General features: G+C 37.7%; 1 protein-coding gene across 17 annotated transcripts in view; it reads right to left on the reverse strand.

Annotated features, from left to right (window-relative positions):
- SYNJ1 (synaptojanin 1) overlaps positions 1-23,206 on the reverse strand; it is a 68,784-nt gene that overhangs the window by 38,686 nt on the left and 6,892 nt on the right. For all 17 annotated transcript variants that reach the window (XM_056327369.1, XM_056327370.1, XM_056327357.1 and 14 more), the window contains exons 3-11: positions 14,968-15,054; positions 14,302-14,569; positions 11,704-11,929; positions 10,373-10,456; positions 9,529-9,590; positions 8,838-8,934; positions 7,358-7,527; positions 5,246-5,327; positions 2,349-2,501 (exon numbers count right to left, since the gene is read on the reverse strand). In XM_056327369.1, the coding sequence (XP_056183344.1) occupies positions 2,349-2,501; positions 5,246-5,327; positions 7,358-7,527; positions 8,838-8,934; positions 9,529-9,590; positions 10,373-10,456; positions 11,704-11,929; positions 14,302-14,569; positions 14,968-15,054 (1,229 nt within the window). The remainder of the gene's footprint in view (positions 1-2,348; positions 2,502-5,245; positions 5,328-7,357; positions 7,528-8,837; positions 8,935-9,528; positions 9,591-10,372; positions 10,457-11,703; positions 11,930-14,301; positions 14,570-14,967; positions 15,055-23,206) is intronic.

Here is a 23,206-nt window from a genome sequence, read left to right on the forward strand (position 1 = left end):
TCAACATGCCATGCAGTCTCATATTTGACTCAAAAAACAGCAGTGTTATTTATTCTGTGTACACAGCACCGACAATGACAGGCACAAAGACATTTCTTGATTACATGGTTTATTGTGCCTTATGCATCTAAGTGTATTTTGCCTGTGAGGTGTGTGTGAACACATGCTATTGCACGTATATGAAATATAGACCGTACTCCATCCGGGATGCTGCATGGTATTATATTATTATTAAAAATACTCCAAGTTTGCAGCTGGCATTGTTCATGAAGGTCTCTTAAATGCGTAAGAAAAAAAGACAAAAGCTTAAGAAAACTAAAAAGCTAACCCATCATTTAGTTCTATGAATCGTACTAGACAACAAGAAAGAAACTACTCTCTTGTCAAGATAAGGAGTAGTAAATTGGCACCATGATTTTTGGAAGACAACGTGGATGAGGTGTTGGGGAGCATACTATTGCAACAGGAGTTTAATAGGATGCTGCTCCCTTTCTGTCAGACAATGTATAATTTATGACATGATCCAAAAAGCACACTCACCATTCACATACCAGGCAAATAATTGAAAGGAACCCAGAGAAAGCAAAAGAAAGAGTAGGTAAGGAGTTAGATGTAATGAGTATTATAATACTTTAAAAAGGACTCTTTTTCAGTACAGAAATGCATATTAACACATTTAAGGTTAAAATATTTTTTCTCCTATCCTAAATTTCTACATTTTTACTTCTAAGTACTCTTGGACTTTGAAGAATCAAACTGACGAGCAAGAAATAGCAGAATTTCAAACATCAAACTTTTAATTTGAGAAATGAGAATAAAACAATGTAAAAACTGTGTTTTAAAACATATTATAGAGTACTCAAGAACATAAGGAGTAGTGACCTGGCCAGGGTTCAGTGAAACAATGGCCAGTACTGTATGGCTTTGCAAGTATTGAAGATCGTCTTCAAATAGATGGACTTCCATCAGGGATGCTGTGTTTGTTTTATGAGGTGTGGTACTCATTAACAGTTGTACCAGGGCAGGGATCCTATGTTATTACGAAGACAGCAGAGTAAATGTACTCTGTGTTTTAAACATTAAAAATGGAAGTGTAAATACAGTAAACGCATTTCACCAAGTAAAAAATTTAAGCAGCCAAACTAATAGCAGAAAACTATTATTTTAGGAAAAGAAACACGTAAGGTTCAGGAGAAGGGGAAACACCCCATAAAATACTTACTGTAGTTTTCCTGACAGTCTGGGTGACATTTTTGTAAGAAAATAAAACTAAACATCTTTAACCAAACTTGATTCTATGCTAAAATACAAACAGTTCCCAAATGAAAAAGTCCTGTGTGCAACAATTAAGAGTAAAATAAGCAACAACTCTATTTCCTTTATTTTCTTTTTATGTACTTTACTGCATGCCTTGTACATGGGCAGAGAAGGACTCTGATATAGTCTGAATGAACGAGTGATGGACAAACAAAACAGTTGACTATGAGTACATAGTATATAACATGGAATGAGCAGCAGTGCATTCTTGAATAAAAAGAACAGTATGAAAACAAATTCCTATAGGAACTAAGGGCAAAAATTTCTGTGGTTCAACATCTGTTTTGACAGGTATCACTTAATGAGAGAGAGAATTATGGAAACAAAAAAAAGCAACATTGTTAGAAGAAAAATAAAAGACAGCATTAGAAAATCTGAACAACTCAGGCATAAACAAAGACAAAACAAGTTGAAGAGAAACAGAGAATTACATTGTTGTGTAGTACAGAACTGTTATCACAACATTAGAAAGCAAGGTAGAAACAGAATTTGGGTTTTTTTTCAGTAATTGCAAAATTAAGAAGAAATAGCTGCAGGAACATGCAAACAAAAACCACTCTGCTGCAACCCGTTTAATTTTAATGCTGTTAATAAACCCTAAAAGCATGAACAACGATGTCCAGTGAAACACATTTTAAAAGAAAGGAGATACAGTGAATGAAACTGAAACAGCAGCAGGCAGAGATACACAGAGAAAAATGAAATTATTCAAAGAAACTAAAGCTGATTTGTATATACATTTTTCTGAACTATGATCTAAAGAAATAAAAAAGGTTTGAGCCTCATCCTTTCCTACACAATGGTGTTATCTCGGAGGCATGAGCATGGCTGAGAAAGGATGTACTGAAACAAGACTTGGTTATCAACATAACCAACTTTTTATGTTAATTTTTGGGGGGTGGTTAGTTTTTTTAGGATTACAACAAAAGCATATTTTTTAAAAGAAAATCTCATAGTTGTTATGTTAATGACAGATTTTTTTAAAATCCATACTGAATACTGGTAAATTTTTTTAATAACATGTACTTTACCTTAGCTTTTCCTTCAAGGGCTCCAGTTCCAGCATAGATTTTACTGACAGAATCACCATTCACAGACCACATGGATCTGAAAACTTCCTGAAAGCGAGTAACCAGTTGAGGCTTCTCAGCTAATCCTAATACCTCCAGTTGTTTTGTTAGCATCTGCAACAGTTGAAGACAACATTTGCAAAAGAAAAATCTTTAAATGCATTTATTAAAAGGTACATCATACTTTTTCAGCACACATGCATGAAAAAAAATCCTTGTTTCCATATATCATTCTGAAAAAACTGACACCATGTCCTGTTTGAAAGGCCGCATCATACATGTAACTTTAGCACCAGCACTTCATTTTCTTTTAAAGGCAAGTAGTAATATAGGAAAAGAATTATGTGCTTGATTTGTAAATATTTTCATCCAAAAATTCTCTAATTACAAAGTAAGCTATTTTCAGTTCACAAGTCTCTCTACTTACATAATTTAGAATTAGAGCAATTAATGTTATTCCCAAAAAAGTGTAATACCAAACACACTGACCTGTATTATCAAGTGCAGCAGCAACAGAGTACTGTCATCAGTAAAATACCAAGGGCTTCTGTCAGTCACTGTTTTCATGCATAACACTGCAATGTTTACCCTTACAATCAATATACCTGAAGTAATTTTCCACGATGCACAGTCTACATTAAATGCATCTAAATTGTATATATATAATAGATATAAATGTATTGTTTTACTTTAAATACATTACTTAAATGTAGCATAATGCTCATGGATATAGAATGGGGACATTGTACCTTGTCTGAAATTGTGGTTTGTGGAACCATAATTATTTTTTTAAAGTCAAGTAATTTTCTCCTGTTTGTGGCTACCAACATAATACCAAACATAAATATAAAAAAACAAAATAAAAAAGCTATTTTCAAGAGCTTTTAAAAATCTTTTAAACCTTGAGGTGTCCAATGGCAAGAAGGAATCTAAAATGATGAACATAAAATGGCATAAAGGCAAAATTCTGAAGGTTGGGCAGGAATTAACATAAGTTACAAAAAGGAACTTGCAGACAAAATTAAGTAGAAATAGACAAGAAAAGAAACTTCAGAAATTGGGTCCTGTATCTTGTAATATTAGGTGGTCTTTCAGAGGCCAGCACTTGATAAATGAAGTATGTATCATATTAAAACAGGTAAGAATTTAAATATCTAATTTAAATAGAATTTTAAAATTAAGCAAGCAGCTCATGAGGATTTACCATTTTTCTTCTTATTGATTAGTTCTGTAATTTTAGCTCACATATTTAACTGAAATTGTAATTTAGCTCTCACCAATGAAAATTCAGCACACCTGGTCTAAAAAAATATTTAATCCAGTTCTTAAAAGGACAAGAAAGGAAAAAATAGAGCTGCAAAGCTAAGTTTGCCATGTAAGCAACTATATGCATCAAGAGTATAAAGATTTGTTCTTAGGCCATAGAAAACTACTCTATTATCTGTAAAATTCAATAGGCAATATTTCTCATGGCTCATTTAAGGTAAACTAACTGGTTACTTCAAGCTTGCATTTCTATCTACAGTGAACTGTTAAACTCCAGCAAACAGATTTAGGACCAGGAAAGGCTTTAAGGTAATAATTTGTCTCTCCCATGGCAAAGTCAATACAGGATGGACAGATAAACAAACTACATAATGCACTACAATGCTGTGGGATTTTCAAAGCATGCCACTACTCTTCAACACCCAGTGGACTAAAGAACTACTTTTCTTAATTTTAGTAATTGAAAGGTATGACCCTGTATGGCACGTGCAGAGCTGAAACAATACAGAAAAAAGGCATGAGATCTCTAAAAGAGTCTTATCTGCTACCATATGTACTGATGTCGAATGTTAAAAGAAAAATCTTCATAGTATTTGTATGAGGGTAAACAGTCCAGTATTCCATTGGACTAAAACACCAATGAACTGGCAACAGTGTTCATTTGGTAAACGCAGCAGCAAAGCACTACATATTCCAGAATTAGAAATGTTTGTTCTACAGCCCATGGATTTTGCAGTTCTCACAGAAAATCCTCCTACAGATGCTAAACCAAGAGTATTTTAATTAAATAAAATTCAGAAAACAAAAGAATAATCCTTTTCTCTGGTTTGATGTTACAGCACCCATGATTTTTAATTTTTAAATATGCTAAGAACTTTATCTTTAGGAGTCAAACAGTTTACTGAGCGGAGCTGTCAGAAGTTTTTCACAGCTACTCTTTTAGCTCAATCAGTACTATTTTACTCCATCAGCTCCTGTCAGGTTCATGCGTTCAAGCTTCCATGTATAAAGCCTGTAGGGTATAACCTTTGTTTCATATAGCAAGCCAATATGTTGAAGCACACCCCTGCAGGAGGGCTGAATCCCACACTTAATTTCCAGCTACTCAGTCTGAGCATGGCCAAAGCCTCAACCGTGACACTGTCCCATGAAGAATTCACAGCACATGCTATGAAAATATGAACACGCAGCACTGTGGATGCTAAGAACAGTAACCCTGTATGCTGAAGAATTTAATCTAATACAGTAACTGTGAATGCCAGTGTTTTTGTGAAGGACTACAAAACTACTACCTCTTCTAGAACTGCAGGTCTGAACCTTAACAGACATATGAAACTGACACCTAAAAAAGAACAAATGTTTTTCATAATGCTGCATGACTACTGTTAAATTAACAATTACCACATAACTACTGCTTCTGTAACTACTATGTCTGGTTGCCCCAGAACAAAACAAGTATCATGCTGTAACTCAGACTGCCATCTATGAAACATTTTAATTCATCTTTCATCGGGAAGGTAACGTTACTTTTACAGCCTAATTGTTACAGAAGTATCAGCAGTAGTTGTGTATCTGGATACTGTTTTTCCTACCTCCAAGCCAAAGAAAGCCTGCACGCTGTTTGTTCTATCCAGACAGTCCAAGCAGTTTGTTCTGACAGTACCACTTTGAGATCTGTGCCAAGGACAATGAAAGACAGAGAGAGAAAACAACTGAAATAACTCATTTAACACACGTATCATCAACAAAGACAGGGACATCAAGATCTGAACCAGAATAGTAAATCAGGGTATTGTCAGTGCAATGTTACTGTCAAAGCAAGTATGTTTATAAATACCTCAGCAATAGAAATTAGCTCCAGTAACAGCAGCGAATTTTGCAGCAGTACTCACTACACAAAACTAATTTTTTTCCTGCAAATAACATGACCCTTTCTTCTTCAGTTTTTCCCCAGTTCCCCTTGCTTGCTCAGTTAGTGTTATGCAGGATAAAGTTTTCTTTTCAAACAATCCAACTAACACACTTCACAAGAATCTCAGAGGGAAATAACTCAGTTAAAACAAAAATGGAAAAAAAAATATTAGGACAGCTCTTGGATTTAACTAAATTAAAAGTAACAAGAAATTGTGATAAAACTAAAGCCAATTTCAACCCCTCATTATTTTCTCTTTCCTCCCCAAATAAAAATGAAAATAAGCCTTCCTCTTTAGTCTGACAGATGCTTGAGGCCCTCAGATGCTCTAAACTGCTCCCCTTTCTTTGAGAGAAGTCCATTAACTTGTGCTGTAAAGGTCTTAGAAGGATCACATTAGGCAACATCCATGTTCTTCTCGTCTGGCTATGAGTACAAAATTCTGATGGCTGTCCCAGGGATACACACTTACTCCTTACTTTCATCATTCCCACTATACACTTTATCCAATTCAGTCAGTAAGGCTTCATCACATTTACTTGGAGATCTAACCATAAACTGTAGAAAGTTTTGAAAAACTTTCTCCAAGATTATTTTTTCATTACTATCTCTGTATTTGATATGAAATACAAAACAGTTTGCTGTGTTAGAAAAAAACCTGACATTGTCTAAAGGAGATGGTCTGTGAACTTAGAAAAATCATCACCGTTATCTTTTATTAATGCAATTCTTCAAGCTATCACAAGCCACAGCCTATTTTGCTTTTGTTCTGTTGTCTGTCTTTTGTATGAGTAATATCATTTGAATCTCCATCAAGACAAAATGGTGTTCTCCCACCACAAAGTGTCACACCACTTTTAAAGTTTTTTGGAGAATGGTCAGTGACATTTTGAGGTGGAGATGGGACCTAAGTACTATTCCACTAAACGTAATCTTATTCAGGCCTACGAAAAAATGCCCCTGGAGCATTTAATCATACAGCCAGGTTAGAGGACAGAGTGGCACTGGAACCCTCTTCTCCTCTCCCACTGCACTAGAAGATGAAACCCCACTGTACGTGACAATCCCCTCACTCAACATTTCTCTTTCTCACGGAGAACCTCTGTCAGCAGTTTGCTCTGGTATTAATTAAAAGGAGGAAGGGTGTGGAAGGGAGAAGAGCAGGAATGCTGCCTATTTCTGGCCCTGCTACCCTTTTCCTGCTGAGATAAGCACAGCCTTTGCTCTAGGAAGAGGGGTGGGGAAATAGGAATAGAAGTACAGCAGGACTGAGAAGTACACAGCAGGGCAGAAAACATGCATCCCATTCATAATTTGTGGAGAACTGAATCTCTCAAATGGGGGATCCAGGTGCAAACAGACTTAGAAAAAGATTGCACTCTACATCAGCATTTACAACAAACAGAAAATGGTATGTTCTATTGCTGAGGAAAATACAAACATTATACAGGAAGATAGAAAAATATTCATTCTTTAATCCCACATGGGTGCACCCAAGAAAAAGGACAATTGCCCATTTGCACCAAAATCATGAGGTCAAAGGCCTGAAATTAAGTCATGCCCCATCAACATCTCTGAGATATTTTCCATTAAGATTTTTAGAGAACATTCAGAACGAGACAAAATATTAATAGACTGAAGTGACTCGTATTTCACTTAGTGCACATCATCTTCGATATAATAAAAACACAACAGAAGTAAAGTTTTTTCTCTTAACTTCTTGCAAAGGGGTGAAAAGCATCTTGGAACCATAATTTGATTGAAGAAATTTACAGAAGTTACACACACGAACCTTTTAACTTCCTTTCCATCAAAATAAAAAAATCCACATTCTAAGAATTTCTGGACTTGAGGTTTAAGCACGCTGTGTAGTTTTTCTGCCTTTCCACCTTTAACCATTTGATGATAATCGAAGTTCACCATTTTGATATCAGCTGAATGTTCAGAAGCTTTCAAATGGCTCTGACATTGTAAAAAGAGAAGAAAAAGGTATAAATATACTAATACCCAAACATATAGTAGTAGAAGGTAAATAAGAGGATAAAAATATTTTTAAAGCTGTTTATTAGCTATCTTGTTTATTACAAGCTTTCTCTTAGGTAAAATAAAACCATTTTTATCACTCTTGTTCAACAAATCACTCTGAACCGATTAATATTTTGACTATGGTTTTTCTTTTTCTTGTCACAATTGAAGTCAGTTTTTTCCTTACTATACTAGTGGTCACCAAGACAGTCTACAACCTCTTCTACTGTTAAAATGCTTCCATTTGCAAAGAATTCTTTCAGTGGAAATCCCTTTCACTAATGGTCACCATTTTAGACGTGCCTGCCAGCAACAGGGACTGAGTAAACACTCCATAAACTATTACTGAAAAAAATGCACAAATTATTCAGGTTGCTGTGGAGGCTGGCTTTGAGCAAAATTTTTCCTAATATTCCCTCCCTGAAAAGTCTTGAAGTGCTCACACAATCTTTGTTGGCAAAGCTATGATCTGCATTGGACATTGATATGCATCTGGGAACACTAAAGTCTCCTATCGGGATAGCTGGATACAGAGAAGATACTAGTGAATGGCTCAAGACATTCAACCATTATAATACAAAGGGAAAAGGAAAAAAGGAAAGGGAAATAACAGATGGCTCTCAAAATGTGCTCTGGCTTCACAGAGAACTTCTCAAATTGTCAGTATTTATGGACTACAATGTAATAGTTATTTTTAACCTAACTAGTAGGAACTCATGAAAATGGCCACTTGCAGTTAACATCTTCTGAACAAATATTTCTACTAAATTATAAAGCCTATTTATATTATGATAAATTAAATTGTGATTTTTTTTAAGTATTAAGGAATATATCCAGGAATTCCAAGGGAAAGATTTTTAAAAGAAACATCACAGTATTAAATACCACAAAGTATCATTTATTTATTCATGAATTCCATAGTGAAAAGAAGATTTATTTTTTCAATTAGCCACTAATAAGCATGAAATATGAAAATAACTGAAAATCCCTCAACATTGTCTATGTTGCTGCTAGAATTTTTCAGTAACCAATCTGAACATAATTGAATACTAATTATATAGAGAGCTTTTAAAAATTTATTTCACATTGTGTATCTTAAGAACTGCTTTCATGATAAATACAATTTTAACCACAAGTGACAGTTGCTCCAGAGCATAACTGTTTCATTTTTTGAAGGCTATATAAAAGCTTCATCACAAACAGGCAAATTCCAAGGATATGCACAGTGAGAGAATTGTCATACCCACCTGAAAAGCTTTGCTGAGCATGTGCTCCCCTTCTTTTGCCCCAAGTAAATTTACAATAATTTGCTTGCCATATAAATTTTTAAGAGTTTGGAAATGCCTGTTAACAGAAGAAAAATTCCAGTCATCTTCTGGCATGTAGAAAATTAACACAAACACCTGCAACACTGACTTGAGATGCTGCAGAAACATCCTGGCTACTCTAGTAACTGCCACAAGCCTTTTATTACGTCATGTCCAAACAAACCAATATAAGTCAATAATAGCAGACAACCAATGACTGCTGTGTAATTAGGGTAATAGTATCGATGCGACAACATTGTAACAGCAATGTAAAACCATTCAGTTGTGAAGCTGAAGTGCCATGGCAGGACTAAAATCAAAATATAAACTTTTACTTTTATACAGCAGCTGACAAATATGGATTATTCAATGTAAACTTGCTATAATTTTTATTTTCAATTTAACAAAGTATTTCACTGTACTAAATTTTCTGCAGACTTTTCAGCTAAGCACTCAAAGGTACAAGCAATCTTGTAGAAGTCTGAAAAAGCTGCCCAGGCAGTTTGCTGTTCTTCTGAATCACACATTTGTATAGACAAAGCCTCCCATTTGGAATAACATTCCATCCCTCTGATGCATCACTTATCAGAGGTTTATAGTGCATTAACAAAAATATAAGACATTCTTTCACCTGTCAAAAGCTGGTGCATTTGCCTCAAAACCCCTTGACATTCTGACACGATGGGATCCCACCTATAACATGAAGATTACATTAAATTATCTGTCTTTACACATTTGATTAATTGTTCTTCAAAGACCTACTTTGATCCTAAATACAGCCTGAAAATTCATTTCAGTTTCTAAATGAAATCTCCAAAATATATTCTTCTTACTACGGTGTGCATTCTTTTTATAAATTTATCTTGAATTCCTACTCTTTTTTCTAAAAAACACTTTTTTATTTAATATGTTTAGTCATGTCATCTAATTACTTCTTGTTTTGAGTAAAAGGCATGTAAATGTTTCAGCAATTCTACTGCAAAATGTCTAGTTTAAAGAACCTAGAATCACAGTAAGGCATGAACCTTTTTAATCTTCTCTGTAAAAACTGTATCACAGTAGTAGCTACTGACACAATCCCTCTTTCAAGAAAATTGGCATGAAATTATATTATAGTAACTCTTGATCCATATTTACTTCTTGAAAAGACCTATCCTCAAGAACAATTCAGAAGAAAACAGTCTCTTTGGATGCTCCATTATAACCTATTTTAAAATACCAATTTAAATTAAAACAGAAAAATTCATCTTCAAAAAGAAAACATCTAAAAAGCAATGGACATTCAAATCTTGTGCAAAACAGCATTTAGAGACTCTAGAGTGGCAGGCTTGGTGAATTAAATAGCACCAACTTGCTCCCAAAGGATAATCTCATCCTGACAAGTAACTGTGCAGAAGAGCCTAAACACTACTGTAAGATGTTTAAAAAGACCTGAATAAGAATTATCTCTATAATTAAATCTGTCTCCTGCTTACCTGCAGGCCTGGCTGTTCCCAAAATAATGGAACAGACCCTCGAATCTGTATGAAAGATGACACAGAATCATCTAAAAATATCACCTGGTAAGGAAAAAAAAGCATAGTATTAATAAGTGTTACAAAGTGTAAGGTTTTAGGTTTCTTAGCCTTAGCTAAACATAGAGTAAATAAAACATGTATGTATTACATATTCCACGCCACAAGCTAAAATACTGTGTTCCTTAGACTTTTCTCTCTATCACCTCTGAACAACTAATAAAAGAAGTTCTGGCACTCTCATGCTTCCTTGAAGAATCTTGATTCACGTTTAACAAAGCAAGCTTTTATTATGTGGGCCTGAATGACTTCTGTGCTAAGAGTAACTTGTTTAAAAAAAACTTTGTAAGACCTTCCTGTAGGAACAGTTAAAATGTATACCAATGCACAGAAAATAACAATGCAACCTACTCAGAACACCTGCACAGATTTTGTACATCAGAATCCAAAATACCATGATCTATGCAGTATACAGGAAAGGAAACTTCCTGTGGAATGATATGCCACCTCATCTAGTGACATTAGCCTGCCAGGAAACTTGAACAGAGAAACTGTAACAACAGTGTTCTGACTAAAATCCTGAAATTGGATATGTACAAGCACAGCCCTTCGTGGATAAAGTCCTACTGAACTCACCTAGGCTTTGCAAAGACCCAGTGAGTCAACCAAAGATACCTGCTCACATGAATACAGCTGCAGGAGCCAATATCTTGGTAACTAGGTTATCATAAGAAGAGAGCACAGAAAAGGCAGCAAAGAATGATTCAATAGCTTCTTGCATTTGTGTATAATACGGGCAAAGACACGCAAACAAATGCAGTGGAATTACAGTGGCTTTAAAATGTACCTTTCAGAGGAGCTGTGTTAAGTAACCATAGGAATGCTTTTATCTTTCCTGAATCACAAGGTATCATTTATTTGCCAAAAATATCTTCTTTCTGCTTGTTTCTAAGGTCGATTAATTTACTATTTGCTCAGGCCAAAAGAAATACACTCTCACCTACTCAGGAGGCTAAAAGATAGTACAGCCATCTACAATGGTTTAGCTGATGGATAACAGCTTCTTAAGCTACTGAAACTCATGCATGCCCTTACCCTAAGCTACACTAAAAAGCGAGATCATCAAATTATGTAACCTACTTAGATTCCTTATTTAGCAGCAAAGGAACTATTCCAATATCTGTTGGTTACAGACTTGACTTGTGATCTGTTGATTTAGGGCAAAAAACTATCCACACATATGCATATCTTGAGTTCATCAGCCAAGCAACGTGCACTGTAGTGTAACATACCTGCTCTGTTTCAACAAAATTAGCAACGTGACCATCATCATTTGTTCCCCGGACATTAAATCTCGTGCCAGCCCGTTCACAGCTTAGCCGTGAAATCAGACAAGCCTTTGCCTGCTTGTGAGCCGCATAAATTGTCCTTATCTCCACTCCCCCACACATGAGACGTAACAACCAGTCATCACAGTTCACACCATAGTGCTTCAGATGTAAATGTAGTGACTGGTTCCTATCAGGGGAAAAAAAAAAAGTAACTGGAAGGAAATAAAATACAGTTCAAATTGCCAAGCCAGCTACTAATATTTTACATCCACTACTACAAATAAGAAAAGGAAAATATGCGTGTTATAGTTTGATGATATAACTCTTATTTAAACATACCTGAAATAGCAAAGTTTACAGAACAGCTTAAATGTTTGTACAAGAATATGGGGTGAAACCATACATTTTAATGACCTTAAAAAAATAACACTTAGAGCCTCTGCTCTTCACCCAGCAAAACACAACACTCCAAGCTTGTTTATATTCCTCCACTCAGCCTTGCTTCAAGAAGCCAAAGATTACAGACTCTGGGAAAAGCAAGACAGAACTCCAATTACAGGTTACTTATTGTGATGTGTAAAGCATCATTCAATTTCACACCACCACAAATTAAAGCTAGAAAAAACTCTCGTCAACATGCACTGATTATATCTATTATACCTCATCATAGCACACCACTTGCCCAGACAAGCTTCCAAGAATACACTCATAGCCAACTGAGTTTCAGATTTCTATAAATATCAATTTCAGGGTTAAGCATTGGTACATTATATACTGTATATACTATTCTCTAATACCAATTACTGCTCAAATGAAAGACAGATCCACAGTTTGGATATACCTGTGCCTTAAGCAGTAGTAATCAACACTGTAGTAAGTAAATAAGACTAAAGTTTGGGGGTTGTGAGGTTTTTTTGTTTTACCTCACTCTAGTGGGGCTTGGCTTTCGATCTTCTTTGGAAACCTTCACTTGTATAGAAAGGAAGCAAAATTTTCTGCATAGCAAAGAAAAGTAAACTCCAGTAAGATGGCTGGTTTTATCACCGCCAAGAAAATTCCACCGTAACTGCAAATAACATATATGATATAAAGGTTGAAGACACTCTATTTTTAGCCTTTTAATTCTAAAATTCCAATTAAAAAAAGAAATCTGCAACTTATCAAACACCTCAGTTCAATCATTAATGATGATTCTCATTACTGTGACTCAGCATGCATTCACTTTCCAGAAAAATGGTCAGATGCTTTACAATAGCAGACTGCAAAAGCAAAACAATATTCTTTCCCCGGGCAATCTGAGACTGGAACTTTTGAATAGAAAAAGCCCAAGAAAGCTTACTGAAGTGCATAAGCAGAATACTTTCTGTTACTGACTTTTAGTGTTTACATTTCTAGATCTTGGAATCTGGGACATTCCATCTACCTCCTGTGAGGCCTGATTCTTACTGAGAAAAAAAAAAAAGCCAGGTAACTTAAGCAGCTTTATGACAAGGGTCAAAATCAGCCAAGCTTATTTGGACAGGGTCAACAGGCATCATTTCTCAAGCCCTGAAACACTGACTTACCAGCAGAGAGCCCAGTCTTTTTCTAGAGGCAGAAAGAGACAAACAGCTAGGTTCCTGAAAGCCCTGTAAACCTACATCAAGATAGATGTGTTTCTGAAGACTAGAGCTTTTTTTTCTGTCTTATATAGCAAGCTGATCATATTCCTCTATCTGACCAAAACAGTGGCAAAGAGTAGAAGAGCACTGGCACATATGCCAGAACTGGTTTGGTGTCTTGTATATTGGACAGAAGAGAGGGGAAGATGTAGCTTTGCACCTCTTCTAACAGGATACTACCAAGTCTTCAGGATCCTTCCAAGGTTCATGGACACACGCCACTTTTAACAAAGGCTGAAAATATGGAAACATAATTTCTTACATGACAGTGTGCATCACTGGCATTATTTAAGCTGCGTATTGGCAGAAACAGCAGTATTCCTTTTACCAGGAATTTTCTGTGTGAACACCTATCCTTTATTCAAAGCTATTCTGTAAAAAGATAGTGAGTTCAGCAGCCAAGCAATGTGCACTATAACACATCCTACCTGCTCTGTTTCAACAAAATCAGCAACATGACAATTATCTGTGTAGTAAAACTTTTAAAGCCCTTTCAGACATTGGAAACCCACTTGAAACTATATATAAGCACCACACCATTTTAGAATCCATAACGCTCAAAAGTTGAAAATTTTCTTTAAAGCTCCATTACCAGATTGATTTTTCAAAACTGACACACTTGATGAAGAATTAAGAGACACCAAAGCTAAAACACATCACGACAGATCACAGAAGATCAAAGTATAGTATCATAGACAGTTAAAACCTGTGTCTTCCAATTAAGAAACTCTAAGTGGCCATGGAACATTGTATCATTAATAACATACTTCTGTTGTTTGTGGGACAAAGGTGTACATTTAAGAGCTGATAAAGACAAGGATAAAAACTTGCCACGGGTTAGTTTGTACAGGCATGCATTATTCTATAGAATGTCTGATAAGGTACATTATGAACTCACCAGAAAAACCTATTGTCAGTGGTGTGCTCCTGCATGCTGCGGTGAGCATTGAGACTAAGATCTAAACTGACACCAGTTGCAGACCACGCAAAATAAAAATTTCCAGAGTTCAAAACTTTGCGAACTTCTGAAATACGATCCTCGTCTGTTGAATCAATGCGTAATGATACAAATTCAGTGGAAGTAACTCGAAAAACTTCAGAGTCTTGGATCTTTCCCACAGACATGCATCCTGTTACCAGAACCAGATAGTGTAACAATGTATCTCCTATAAAAAAAGGCAGAGGTAACAATGAATCTCAGCAGCGTGTGATATTGTGTTTATTTAAGCATATAAATCCATCAACCAACCCCAGTTTGCCTGAAAAAAAGTAGAACAACAAAGATCAAGGCGGCACTCTCAAGTTGTACAGAAGAAAACTAAACACAAATAGGAGAAACCATGCTGCAATTAGCAGGGATTGTGTACACGGAAGTTATTTTTGTCCACTCCCCCACTTCTGGGAGTGCTCCAAACTTGCAAGTTACTCCACAAAGACAAAATATAAAGAGAAAAAAAAACCCAGCCCAGTTCTTGTTGCAGAGATCCTGCGGGGTGCAGTTTTACAGGAGCAGCGTAATTTTCTTTCCCAAATGAAAAATTAAGGTTTTACATATTTTACTCACCAAGGTTTAATCTTAATACACCCAAGAGCCCATATGCATCCATTACTTTGGAGTAGGCATTCTTGATTGTGTCTTTTTCTGCAGCAGCTATGGAGAGAAAGCATAAGATCTTACGATGTAAAAGACCATACACTATGGCAGGGAGAATGAGTCTGAAACTGAAAATCCAAGAGATTACAGAAGTAGTGCTTACATGGAACTTCTGGAAAGAAATCAAGATGTATGATGAGCACATGGCATTTTATAATGGAAAATGAGTATTTGATTTTATGACAAAGTATGATCATGCTGTTTTTAGGCAACAAAAAAAGGACTTGCAAAAACTCGCCAAGTGATATTAAAGGAGAACGCTGGCATTTCTAACATCATCTCCTAATATAAAAAAAAGAGGCAAATTAGTTCCATGAGAATGAACTCCTGTAATTACTTAAAATTAGAATAGTGCTAAATCTTGTACTTTATTCCATGAAAAAAATTATCCTTTCCCTTCAAGAATAAAACTATGATATGGCAGTATTATTTCCAGATAAGTAAACAAGATTATCACAATGGCATTTTAACTAGTTTTAGATATATTCTAAGAAAATCAACACTCTTGTAGGTCCACTAGATAATGGTATTTAAAAGCCATGTCTTCGACTAGGAAAGCAAAATTTTCACAGACATCTTTTAAATAAAATTTTTAAATAAAAAAATGTGCAATATTTTAGAAGAAATTTAAGTATATCTACCATTATTCACCTGAGAGTTAATGTACATTTAGAACTTTAATCAGCACTAGTAAAACCAGGCCCACAAGCATGACTGCAGAGCCGGGTGACAGAGATGCTGCAGAGCAGAAACCAGATGCCAACTGTCCTGAGCTTTTGCTCATGACTGAGACTGCACCTGAAGCACAGACTGACAATTCCATCTGTACCACTAGATCCACAGGGACTGAGATTTCTGGGTCACCAAGAATCAGCACCTTCTGCCTCCTCAGAAATGATCTGCTAATTAATTTTCACTTTGACACTAAAAAAAATTAGAATCTGACTTAAAGAAAAGCACAAATCAAAACACCTACTGCCCTGGCATTCTGCTGTGCTCTCTCGAATTAGCTGTATTTTCTTTAAAACTGCTGTTGTGAATCCTCCTAACTAGTATTCCCTCAGCTTAGCATAGCCCTGCCTGTGCACAAGCCTATCGCTTCTGTTCAAATGTCCACCAGCTCTATTATTAAAGTGGATCAGAATCTCCAATATAGATAAAATGATTATTTAACTTCAGCCTGAAATCTAAGGTCATTCACTGGTTTATTAAGTGCATTTAAAAAAAGTCTTCTTCAACTATTTGCACTGATATGCTGTATTCCTGTAATCCAGATGCTAAAAATAAGAGTTATAGCAGCATGATTATTTCAAAAGTCTTCACCCCTAATACATGTTAAGACTTGCAGTCAACGTAAACAAATTGTGTACAGACAGCAATTTTGTCAGCATCACCAAACCATGTTTTTCTTAACCAGATCACCAGCAGGCTGGAAAGAGTAACTTGAAACGTCAAAACCTGGTTCTTTTAATCAATTTTCCAGCAAGCACTTAATGATGTCAGTGTATTCTTCTAAACTCAACTTTTGGTAACCAGAGAACTGCCACGTTCTTCCTTCACACTGCAAATTATTAATGAAAGATGAGGTTTAATTTCAAAATATTTGCAGGCTTTTTCTTAAAGGTGCCTGCCAGTATTTAATGACATTTCAGAACAATGGCTTTTCTGTCTTTCTACGGATTTATTCCCTTTTTCCATTGCATAGAATGCCTGTTATCCTTAATAAGCCTTAATAAGTAAATACCCGAAGCAAATAAAGTAACACAGGCTTTGCAAATTCAGATCAAAAAATAAAAGGCCACTGCTTATAAAGCAGCAAAGATTGCAAAACCAACCAAACAAACAAAAAAGGAAACAGAAAAACTTACCATGGCTAGTCAGTTACTATTTTCTTAACAAAGCACCCAAGAATCCATCAAAAGCATTTCATGCCATGTTCTTCAGCTATATTAGATCTAACACAGCATGAACTCTGAGCAAAGCTTTTCCACAGTGAACGTGCAAGTATTTCTATCTCGCATTGCCTGCACTTTCGCCATACATTTTTTTAAGGCCAAAATTCACATGGGAAAATGCCAAACATCGCACGCATCAGAAGGATCACTTAATCCATCCTACCCTGGCCCATCCTCATCTACCTCCAGGTTTCAGCCACTGCCTCCACAGAACCCAAGTCTAAGCACAAGGTAAGTTTAACAGGCCCCAGAGCAGGCAGCCAGGATGCAGAAGAGCTTACCGGCAGCACACTCCTACCACCCTTCCATAAGGCATATCACGCCCAGTACAAGTTACAACTTTATAACATAAATTCCTAAGGCAGATTCCCCTTTACCGAGGGCACCCGTTTGAACTTCTAGCCATCGATGTTCATGAAACCTGAAAGAATTATGAGATTTGGTAATGACTAAGGCATAAAAAATGGTTAATACAAACTTCCTTTTCCTTAAGAAACTGAGCTAAAAAGAAAGCAGTCACAGAAGTAGCACCAATAGCAGAAAACGGAGCAATTCCACAGCACCACACTGCTGCTTCTTCCCTGCTGCAGCAGCACCAACCCACACTACGCAGGGTTGTTTTGGATGGTTGACTGCAGCAGTGCTCAGGCTGCTTTCCAGTAAGGGACCTCCCACAACCAGGAATGCTACAGTATTAAGGAAAAGCATTTGAGTCTTCTGAAAACCAAGACAAAATCAGGAACAAGACATAGCCACACCACCTCCTTTCCATTTTCTTCCATTTGAACTGCAGGGACACTGTGGGGACCAGCATCTCCCTAGGGGCTAGGGCACAGGTAGCCATGGTGCCTCCCCTGGGAGGCAGGGCAGGCTGGGGGCAGCCCCAGCCCGGGACACCGGGCACCTCCGTGAGAATGGGCTGAGGCCAGGCCAGGATGTCAGTCTGTGGGCAAGGGTAACTGGGGCCAGACACAGTCCCAGGATGGCCAAGCAGGTCGTGGGGACAGCGACAGGCCAAGGCTGGGATGGGACATCAGCCTGGCTCAGCAGAGCCCTTGTCTAGGCTGAACGGGGCTGTGGGGAGCTGGAGATCAGTACTTTGCTGCAGCATCCCTGGGGCAGGGACTGACAGCCCTGTGGGGACTGAAATGGGGTCCTGGGCTGTGGGCAGGGTGGGGGAAGCCCCAGCAGAACTGGGCAGACACAGTCAAGGCTGGTGGTGCCCTCGGGGCCCTGACATGAACAAGCACTAAAGCTCTGAAAACATGCAAATGGTTGTACAGCTCGTTTAGACTAGAAGTCCAAACATTTACAAGAATTTCCTGATCCAGCACCTATACCAGTGCTAGCCGGAAGGATGCCTTTCATTTATGGATGCTGAAAGAAAAAAACGCAAACAACCAGGCTAGGGCATAATTTACTACTGACTGCCACTGCACATAGCATTTCCCATTTTGAAGATACCAAAATTAAATCTGCAGGTTTTCTTATCACCCTGTACCAGTGTGAATAACATAAGTGCTCTGGGACCATACAGATTCTTCCCATAAATATCCTATTTAATAACTCCTTCTTCACCAAAGCAGTACGTTTCTGAAGATCTGTGCTGTCTCACTTCATTCAGCATGCAGTTATCAGATGCAGTTGGATATGCAAGAGCCACTGAAGTTACGAAAATACATGGCTAAGACCCCATCACCATAATATCTTACATTCAGTGTATGCAAAGCGAAATTTCAGTTTCCTCTATGAATAGCTGAAATTACCAACCGAGTGAATGCAGCTTAGAAGTTAAACCACAGGAAAGCTAAGGTAGTCCTGAAAGAAGGAGAGACCACTTCCAAGAGCATTTCCTCTGTAACATTCTTAATGAATGAGAACATCTCTTCCCCGAATGGTAGGTTGGCCCGCAGCCATGAGAACCCTTCTGATTTTGATTTATGAATTCCATATCTTGAAAAAAATGCAGCTAATAGAAATATGCACTCAGAAAAACATAAAGTCCTACAAATTAATGAACCTCCTTCTTGAGAAATTGACTTTTTTTATTTATTAATCTTTAAATAGCTGGAAGTAAACACAATTAAGGCTGTCTGAAAAAAATACAAACCACTGTCACTTTGCTAAGGAGAATGAATTAAGACATGCAACTTCTAAAAACAGAAATTACCAGCTGGAATGACAACTTTCATCCATAACACTGGATTTAACAGATTTGAAATCATACTGTAGAGGATCGCTAAACAGTAGACAATACAAGCATACATATGTCTGTGTATAAAGATGGACGCAAAACATTACATGGCAGTATTTCTTCTATTACTTCATGTGAGTTTAGATGTTAAGTAGAAAGGAAACTAAGAGCAGCTTCTGGTTAACACACTGCATTAATTAGATTCAAGGTGACTAATTTATAAAGCACAAATAATCATAGACTCACAGAATCATTTAGGTTGAAAAAGACTTTTAAGATCATTGAGTCCAACTGTTAACCTAGCACTGCCAAGTCCACCACTAAACCATGACCCTAAGTGCCACATCTACACATCTCTTAAATACCTCCAGGAATGGTGACTCAACCACTTCTCTGGGCAGCCTGGTCCAATGTGTGACAACCCTTTTGATGAAGACATTTTTTCTAATATCCATTCTAAACCACCCCTGGAGCAACTTGAGGCCATTTCCTCTTGTCCAAGTCCAAGCTGCTTGTTACTTGAGAAAAGCAACAAACACCCACCCCGCTACAACATCCTGCCAGGTAGTTGTAGGAAGCAATAAGGTCCCCTCTGAGCCTCCTTTTCTCCAGACTAAACAACCCTGGTGACCCCTGCTACTCCTCATAAGATTTGTTCTCTAGACCCTTCTCCAGCTTCATTGCCCTTCTTTGGACACACTCCAGAAACTCAATATCTTTCCCATAGTAAAGGGCCCAACACTGAACACAGCATTCGAGGTGCGGCCTCACCAGTGCCAAGTACAGGGAGACAATCACTACCCTAGTCCTGCTGGCAACACAGTTTCAGATTCAAGCCAGGATGCTGTTGGCCTTCTTGGCCACACTGCCAGCTCACGTTGGTGGCTGACCAACAGCCGCAGGTCCTTTTCCACCAGGTGGCTTTCCACCCACCCTTCCTCAAGCCTGTAGCACTATGTGGGGCTGTTGTGACCCAAGTGCAAGACCCAACACTGAGCCTTGTTGACACCCATACAACTGGCCTTGGCCCATCGATCCAGCCTGTCCAGATCCCTCTGCAGAGCCTTCCTGCCCTCAAGCAGATCAACGCTCCTGCCCAACCTGATGTCATCTGCAAACGTACTGAGGATGCACTTGATCACCTCATACAGGTCATTGATAAAGATACTAAACAGAACTGGCCCCAGTACTGGGCCCTAGGGAACACCAATTGTGACAGGCCGCCAGCGGGATGTAACTCCATTCACCACCACTTGGCCATTCAGCCAGTGTTTTACCCAGCGAAGAGTGCACCCATCCAAGCCATGAGCAGCCAGTTTCTCCAGCAGAATGCTGGTCAATGGTGTCAAAGGCTTAACTGAAATCTAGGTAGACAACATCCACAGCCTTTCCCTCATCCACTAGATGGGTCATCTTGTCATTGAAGGAGATCAGGTTCATCAAGCAGGACCTGCCTTTCATAAACCCATGCTGGCTGGGCCTGATCACCTGGTTGTTCTGTTTGTGTCATGTGATGGCACTCAGGATGCTCCATAATCTCCCCTGGCACCGAGGTCAGGCTGACAAACCTGTACTTCCCCGGCTCCTCCTTCCAGCCCTTCTTGTAGATGGCTGTCACATGTGCTAACTTCCAGCCAACTGGGACCTCCCCAGTGAGCCAGGGCTGCTGATAAATGATTGAAAGTGGCTCAGTGAGCACTTCTACCAGCTCCCCCAGTACTCTCGGGTGGATCCTATCTGGCTCCATAGACTTGTGTGTGTCTACATGGTATAGCAGGGTGCTAACCATTTCCCCTTGGATTATGGGAGATTCATTCTGCTCCCTGTCTTTCAGCTCAGGGGCCTGGGTACCTGGAGAACAACTGGTCTTATGATGAAGACTGAGGCAAAGCAGGCATGAAGTACCTCAGCCTTTTCCTCTGTCTTTGTCACCATGTTCCCCCACCTTATATCAATAAAGGATAGATTCTCCTTAGCCCTCCTTCTGTTGCTGATGTATTTATAGAAGCATTTTTTGTTGTCTTTTACAGCAGTAGCCAGATTAATTTCTAGCTGGGCTTTGGCCCTTCTAATTTCCTCCCTGCAATAACCTCACAACATCCTTGTGGTCTTCATGAGTTGCCTGCCCCTTCTCCAAAGGTCACAAACTCTCCTTCCTTCCCTGAGTCCCACCCAAAGCTCTCTGTTCAGCCAGGCTGGTCATCTTCCCTGCTGGCTGATCTTTTGACACATGGGGACGGCCTGATCCTGCACCTTTAGGATTTCCTTCTTGAAGAATGTCCTGGACCCCGTGGCTCTTCAGGCCTGCCTCCCAAGGGACTCTGTCAACTAGTCTCCTAAACAGGCAAACGTCTGCCCTCCAGTAGTCCAAGGCAGCAGTTTTACTAACTCCTCTCCTTACTTTTCCAAGAATCAAAAACTGTTATCATTTTGCAATTGCTATTTAGCAGTACAAAAAACCCCCACAAAACCAACACAACACTTTCAGTGTGGTTTTCAGGTCAAGTTGTAATGCATTCTTATAGAAAGGCAGCAAGCCTCATTTGCAGCATCAAGAGAAAAAGAATAAAATAAAGTCAATCTTTATTTAAAAATACTATGACCTATTAATTTTTAATGTTAACAACTCATTTTTTTCAAGTTAAATCAGGAGTGTGCATCTGTAATAATCACACCTTATGAATCACTGACTTATTGAAGAAAGGTGATTAATTAAATATTTTAAAGGGATTATGTCAGCCCTCTTGCTGTTACACAGACAGAACCCCATTAAAAATCCTGTCTTCAGGACAACTAGGTTCAATACGTAATCTGCTTAATTCCAGATTAGAAATCAGTTTTGCAATTTTAACAATTATAAAGCTAAGATTACGTTAAAGAGTTATCATTTAGGCTTTCTACAGTTATATTCTCTTCTTGGTGGGTACACAAGGTGCCATGACTAAACATTATAAGTTGGTGGCTACAATTCCCAGCTAGAACATGGGACACTGAGCTGGGAACAAAGACACACTCCTGAAATTACATGGAGTTCCTTCAGAAACAAGACTTCTCATTTAAGCTACATAAGAAAAAGCTCCTGGCACTGTCACTTAAAAAAGTTTAAAATCTGAAAAATGTATACACTATTCTTACAAAGTTTGTTTTGTGGTTTTTAAGATTGAGGTTTCAAGCTTTTCATCAAATTAGGACAGTTAAACTTTTGGCATTTAAATTAAAGCTAACACTTTAATATTACCACATAGGTGACACTAAAATCAGAGTGAAGTCACCACTTTCACTTATAAATCAAGTAATTGAAGAACCATTTTATTACTTTTGATACTTTGCTGACATGAATAGATGCATAGAAAACTGGACAACAGCTGATACTTAAATCTGTCATAAATCGTATGATATTTGCTTTGAATCAATAGGACAATTTTTCCCCCACTCTATTTGTTAGTTCAAATTATGAAGCACCATTACTCACTCCACAAAGACATTTATATGTTAACATAATCGACACTTATCTTAGGACTATGGGGAGAATCCCCCAACTAACAAATCACCTCTACCCAACAATGAACAATCCCCAGACATCTCTAGATGTTAGCTATTATATTTAAATACTACATACCAGCAAAAAAAACAAAAACAAAAACAACCACCACTGTTTGGAACAACAACAAAAAAATAATTGTAACAGACAAGCAAATAAAAAGCTTGGTTGGTTTAACATTATTTTTCAACACTGTGCAAATTTACTTCACAAAATGATTATTATCAATGATGTTAGTTGTTGAGGGAGAAAACAAGGAACAGAACTAAAAGTGTGAAAACAAAGCTAACCTATGTAACAGCCTACAAGCACTTCTTTTCCATCAGATTAGGGCTTTCTGACCCAGTTACATGCTCTCCACTGAAAACAAAGCTTTATGGCACCAATAATCTACAAATATTTTCTTTTAATACGTAATGCTTTGATAAAAATATAATTCTTTTACATGAAAGCCAACTG

This window comes from Falco biarmicus, chromosome 2 (assembly GCF_023638135.1).
Source record: "Falco biarmicus isolate bFalBia1 chromosome 2, bFalBia1.pri, whole genome shotgun sequence".
In the NCBI taxonomy this organism is placed as follows: Eukaryota; Metazoa; Chordata; class Aves; order Falconiformes; family Falconidae; genus Falco; species Falco biarmicus.